At 25.7% G+C, this 6,896-nt stretch overlaps 3 protein-coding genes across 3 annotated transcripts; 1 reads left to right on the top strand and 2 right to left on the bottom strand.

Moving 5' to 3' along the window:
* Positions 1–104: 104 nt before the first annotated feature.
* On the top strand, positions 105–1,304 carry ENU1_060020 (GTPase-activator protein for Ras family GTPase; the record flags this gene model as incomplete). The annotated part of the gene is made up of 1 exon (XM_008858124.1): positions 105–1,304. One exon carries the CDS (start codon positions 105–107, stop codon positions 1,302–1,304), a length of 1,200 nt encoding a protein of 399 aa, XP_008856346.1.
* Positions 1,305–1,736: 432 nt separating this feature from the next.
* Positions 1,737–2,462, bottom strand: ENU1_060010 (hypothetical protein; the record flags this gene model as incomplete). Its single annotated transcript, XM_008858123.1, has 1 exon — positions 1,737–2,462. One exon carries the CDS (start codon positions 2,460–2,462, stop codon positions 1,737–1,739), a length of 726 nt encoding a protein of 241 aa, XP_008856345.1.
* Positions 2,463–2,626: 164 nt separating this feature from the next.
* ENU1_060000 (protein kinase domain containing protein) lies at positions 2,627–6,157 on the bottom strand (the record flags this gene model as incomplete). The annotated part of the gene is made up of 1 exon (XM_008858122.1): positions 2,627–6,157. The coding sequence occupies one exon, from the start codon at positions 6,155–6,157 to the stop codon at positions 2,627–2,629; it is 3,531 nt and encodes a 1,176-aa protein (XP_008856344.1).
* Positions 6,158–6,896: the final 739 nt, after the last annotated feature.

The following is a 6,896-nucleotide window of genomic DNA, read 5'->3' as shown; positions in this document are numbered from 1 at the left end:
ATTGGAGAAATCAAAGAAGAATTAATTTAACAATCTATTTTTTATTATAAGAATTGTGTTTTGTTTTTATAAATGAGATGAATGAAATTATTAGTTTGTAATTTATGAAAACTACTACACCTTTACCAAATGGAAAAAAATATCAATTTGATCGTCTAATTTTTAAAAATAATTCATTAGTATTAAAATCATATTTTGATATTATTATCCAACCAGCATTAACTCCTGAAGTAAATACTTATTCAAGACTACTTGTTGATTATTTTGTTGCTCATGGAAATATATGTTTATTATTTAAACAAATAGCAAAACATGGTATTGATATTAATTCAATAGAAACGAAAACATTTAAAGGAAATTCTGTTTTAGTAAGATTATATAATGAATATGCAAATAGATTTTTGGTTGACTTTGCAAAAAATTCTTTACAAGAAGTTCTTCAAAACCTTATTTTTATTCCATCAATTCCTCATGAACAATTAATTACTAAATTATGTGAAGGAATACACTCTTCTTTAAAAACTATTCCACCACATTTCATTCGGTCATTACAAGTTATAAATGAAGAAGTTGAAAATAAACAAACAAATCATAATTCTACTCAATGGGTATTTCAACAATTATTTTTTGTTAAATTTCTATTTCCACTTCTTGAAAATCCTTTATTTATTCTTGATGGAGTAAAACAAGATGAATTAAGTTTAAATCAAAAAAAAATTGATCAATTTGCTCATTATTTTGAACAAGTTGTAAATAGTGGAATAGGAAATGAAGATATACTTTCATTAGTCAAAGAAACAATTTATTATTTAAATAAACCTGTTGCATTATCTATTGAACAAAGTGGACTTGATTTAGAAGAACAAAAAAGACTTCATGCATTAATTGTTCAAGCATTTAAAGACCACCAAAAAGATATAATTAATTACTTAAATTTGTCAGAAAAAGAAAGAAAAGAAAAGAAAGGAAGTGGTGATTTAACGGGAAAAATTACTTCTTCATTTCTTTCTTCTATTGAACCAAGTGAATTAAAAATGAATGAAATTGAAGCATTAAATGAAGCAAATAGACTTATTTATTTTTATAGAGATACTTATTCTCAAAGAATACAAGAAATTACAAAAGAAAATACTTTATACCATGACTATTTATTAAAACTTCAACGTCGAATTCAAATTATTACACAACAAATAGAAGAAGAAAAAGTTATTCATTATAAATTATCAAAAGAACTTTATGAAGTTGAAAAGACTGAACAAACTTCTTCACAAGAAAGTAGTGTAAGTAGTTTTAGTTATAATTAACTTATAATTTTTTATTCAATTTCTTTGAATAATAACTAAATGATAAGTTGTATTATTTAAAAAAACTTTTATTAAAAGTTATATTAAATATGATATATATCTATTCATTTTCTTTTTATTATAATTTTATACTTTTTCTTTGTTTCTATGTTTTTATTCTTTGTTAATACTCTTTGATTATTTTCTTAAATGAATACAATACGTTTCATTATTAAAATATATAATTAATAACTCAACAACCTTTTTCTTTAAATGATATTTTTCATTAAAACACAAATATTAAATAACTAATATTAAAATATATTATTACTAAGATTTTATTTGTTGTTTCAATGAATAAGAGAATTATAATTAAGAAAAATGTTGTGTTATTAAATGATATTGATACAAAATAAATTCATAATAAATAAATTTAAAATAAAACAATAAAAATTAATTATCACAAAAGAAAGGAGCTTTATTAATATCAGGAACACTTCCCCTTTCAATAAGTCTTCTATAAGCAGCAGCAACTTCTTGAGGTAATAATGGTCCCATTCCATTTTTATCATCATCACGTACTTTTTGAGTCTCACTAACTAATTCAGCTAGAAATACTTTACAAATAGCACCCATAACATGTTGTGTTGATTTTGAAATATGAAGATTTTCATCAACAGACTCCATTACACTTGCAACATTTTTACTATCAAAACAAATTTCATAACTATCCATATAGACCTTCTTTAATTGAGGACAAAGTGTTAAATTATCTCGTGTTTTATTTTGAATTTTTTCTAATTCTAACTCAAATGTTGAATTACCTTCTTGATCTTCACAAGGTTCAATTATTTGTTTAAGAACTTTTAATGAACGACTTTCTCCTGTTTTTTTTGGAGCAGCAGTCGATGTAATTGAAAAAGGATTACCTGATGTTAATTCATCAAGCTCAGGACATGGAACTTCTGCTACATTTTCTTCTGTTTTGATTGAATCTTCTCCATCATTAGAATCATCGTCATCATCTCCATCTTCCATACTTCCATTATTATTTGTTGTTTCATCAGGAAGATCCTCTGATGGAGGTGGAATAGTTGATTGATTTAAAGAAGGTAATAATGAAGTTGGGTTGTCAGTAGATGAACCTGGAAGTGATGGTAATAAACCTGGTTTTGACATTTTTTAACTTTTTAAGATAAGATTTATAAAAATTTTTTATTAATGTTATTGAATACTTTAAAACATAAATATTGTTATACAAACTTAACAGAAAAAAAAGATAAACTTTGGTGTTAGTCAAACAAAAAATACATATCGTAGAATAATAATAATGTGTCAATAAATTAACTGTGAAAAGCATTACTTTGTTGACTCTCAGATATTTGTGAGTCTGTTGAATTTATTTCATCTTCCATTGGTCCAGAAGAAAAATCAGATGATTTTTCTTTATTAATGAAAGAAAGTTGAATATCTCCAATACCATTCAATAAAGAAGAGTTTGAAGAAGATGATTCTTTAGTTGATGTTAGGTTGATAGGATTATCAGTGATTTTATTTTCGTTTTGTTGAGAAGTTATTAATACACTTCTCTCATTCAAAGAAAGATTTCTATTAACTTTATTATTTGAGGGAGTAAAAGAGATAATGTCGTGACTGAAATTCGAAGTTATATGATTTACTTGTTGTGGATTATTTTTTGTTTTTAAACGATTATAATATTTAAGGACATGTTGTATTTTATGATAAATTTGTTTAAAATTTGGACGTTCATCAGGATTAACTTTCCAACACTCTTCAATAATTGATTTATAAAAACAATTATCTGGTATCTTTGGTCGATTTCCAGAACAAACAAAATTCAGAATATCACTTGACTCATGAAATTCATCTTCAGGATAAACAGATTCACATATCCAAATTTCTAATATACATATTGCATATGAAAAAACATCAGATTTAAATGATGCTATACCTGTTTTATGAACTTCTGGAGCCATATACATAGGAGTACCAATATTTTTTTCAATATGAGAATTTGTATTAATATATGCTTGTGACGTTCCAAAATCACTAACTTTACATACAACAACTTCATTTGGATTACTTGAAGCTACAAGAACATTATCAGGTTTTAAGTCATGGTGAATGATTTGTTTATTATGAAGATAATCCATAGCTTGTGCAATATTATCACACATTCTAATTTTTAATAAATCATTTATTTCATGTTCAGTATAAAATTTACGAATACTTCCAAGTGGAAAATATTCCATAATTAAACATAATGAATTTTCAGTTTCAGCACTTCCAATAAATTGAACAATATAAGCATATTGTGTTTGTTCCATAATTTCTAATTCTTTAGTAAAATTCTTTTTTAATTCATCAAAATAAACAGAATCTGTTTTCATAACTTTTACAGCTACATCTGTATTTCTCCATGTTGCTTTATAAACATTTCCAAATGTACCTCTTCCTATTGGAGGAAATAAAATATTAAGAGAATTATAATCAATTCTTGTTGAAAGTTCTGACTCAACATTTAAATTTAAATAAACATGAAACTTTTTTATTCCTAATTTACTCTTTCTATGTCCTTCATCAGAAGAAGAATTTTGTGATACTTGTTCTGTTTGATATTTTAATGCAACTTCATCTTTTAATCGTGGGAAAGAAAGTGTAACTGGTACTTTTTCTGTTAGAACTGTTGTACATTTAATAATAATTATAGCAGTAATAAGAACTGTTTGTCCTGACTTAACAGTTCCTGTAACTGGTTTAAACATAATATCATATCTTAATGTTTCACATGCATGAAATGTAAATTTTAATGTTTCTTTTCTTTTATTTGTTAATGATATAGTTGTTTTTTCTGGAATATCTAATGGTACTTCTTTACCAAATTCTATATTTGGTGAGAGGAAAGAAAAGAATGGATTTTCAACAGTAATATCAATAAATCGTGAATGAGTTTTATCAAATTTAATAATTGATTTCTCTAAAAATGGTATAATATGTTCTAAATTAGATTGTTCAATTTCAATCATCTTTGTTAGTCTTATGTGTTTTCTTAAAAAGATTATAAATAATATTACCCATACTAATAAATAAAGAACTACTCCTGGAATAAAAGCTAATGGATAAATACTCCATTTAGGCATTTTTGAACAATATAATTTATCTACATTATACCACCCATTTTCACATTTACATTCATAACATCCAGTTCCTCCATCACATTCTTCTCCTTCATCTAATCTATGATTCCCACAATTTTTAGATAAACATCCAAGTTCTGGAATATAATGTCCTACATAATTATCCATACACCTACAAAAACTACAACCCTCTCCTCCATCACATTCTTCATAAATATCAATTACTCCATTATAACAAGTTATTGGTGCACATTTTGTTGTTCCATTTATTGTCATGGGAATATTGAGATAATGACACATACACATTTCTCTATCACAATTTTTATCTTCTGATCCACTAACAGACAAATCACATTGTTCTTCATCATCTAATTTTCCATTTCCACATGTAGAACATGTATCACCAGAATTAACATATCCTTCATCACATAAACATCCATTTTCAGTACATCTTCCATGACCATTACAACCAAATGGACAAGCAATTGAAACACTAAAATTAATCATCGCAAAACTTGAAGTTTGATATGATACAAATATAAAATAATCTTTTTTTGAAGACAATGACAATAATAGAGTTGCTTTAGAATTAACTACTTTTTTATCTTCAACAAAATCTGTACACCCTTGATAACTATATGCTTCACATTTAGTTGTATCTTCTTTATAACTACAACTAAGATTTTCATCGTGTTTAATAGGTGCACTTACAACATGAATAGCTGTATTATAATCTCCAATAGTATTACATGTACTCATAATTAATGACCTATCAGCCCCATATAAATGAAACCACATTCCACTTAAAGAAGGTTTTGAACAAGCAGTGTCTGAGAAAACACCATAATTAGAATTAATAATATAATGATATCCGTCTCTTGAAATACTATTCCATGATATTTCTTGATTAACATATGAACATGGATGGTGAATCCTTCTAATATAAAGATTAAATGTTGCTTGAAGTGAATCTTCTTGGGAATGAACTAATAAATAATATGTTGAGGTTGCAGGAGCTATAATCCTACTTGACAGAATATAATCATCAACATTATCGTTTGAATAAAAACATTCAGAAACAAATGAATTTTCACCAGGGCATGTTGTTTGTAAAGTAAGAACAGTTTCAATTCCAACGTTAACTTGATTTAATTTAATATATGTAATATTATATCTAGTATAATGAAATACTGTTTCAATAGAGATATACCCACTAAAATTCATATTTAATTTAAACCATTTGCCATAAATATATGGTGCATTAATAAGTGAAACAGGTGAACATATACTTGACGTTAAATACCATTCGTTTGTATCAATAACTTCAACATGTTCAGTAAAATCTTCTTTTATATCAATCACTGCACTGGCAACTTTTGAAGCACATGAAAAAATAGTATTTCCAGCTAATGGTTTACAATTTAAATATCCATTTGAAAAATATCCATCTTTACATACATAACAATCTTCATCATACCCTTCTTGATGACATGATGTGCATTCATTAGGACTAGCACATTCTCCATCACACCCTTTAATTGAACACATAGGTATACATTTATTTTCATCAGGAACAGAAACATAATTCTCTTCACACAAACAGTCACTTGTACAATGATCCGCTCCATCACATTCTTCAGTTTCAGGGTTAAATTCTCCATTACCACAAATTGCTTCAACGACATTAAAAATGAGCCATATAAAAATGATTGTCATTTACAATTGTTTTAAAAATTTTATTAAATTTTTAATAACATTTTTCTGTTTTTTTGATTGAATTTCCTTTTTTTTTTTTAATTCCTTTTTTATTTTAGGAAAATCACTTTTTTTTTTAAACTCATTCATACCATAAAAAAATTACCAACAAAAACTTGATAGAATTTATTAGAAGAATTAACAACCCTCAAATAAACAATTTCTTTTCGCATCTTAACTCTATGAAATCGCTTTTATTTAAATATTCCTCTCTTCTATCAAAACACAAATATTAACAAAACTACAAATCAAAGTAAAAAATAGATTTTATCGATGAAACTAATGAATGGAATCACCTACTTCTTAAAGAAATTTACATGATTTGTTGTGTCTTAATCCCACTGCTTTGTAAAAACAACTATTAATTAACACTGTTTTAAATACAATTTAATCCTTACATTTTTTTGAGTCACAATTCATAAACTCTTATTCCAGTTATTTCCATTCACTTTTATTAATTACTCCTAAATATTACTGAACTTCTAACTCTCAATAATTTTCAACATTATATAAATAACAAAATCACACCTAGATGATACTTTAATATACATAATACACAACCACTGCTTTTATAATTTTATTTTATTAAACTATTTTATAAGGTTATCTCGTCTTGACGTACTGACACACTAGTTATTCCCTTTTCTTTGTATAATAAAAAATTATATTTTTTTGTATTAAATAATAAATCACTTAAAGT

This window comes from Entamoeba nuttalli (assembly GCF_000257125.1).
Source record: "Entamoeba nuttalli P19 unplaced genomic scaffold asmbl_3230, whole genome shotgun sequence".
Lineage (NCBI taxonomy): Eukaryota > Evosea > Mastigamoebida > Endamoebidae > Entamoeba > Entamoeba nuttalli.
This window is presented reverse-complemented; position numbering and strand designations above follow the sequence as displayed.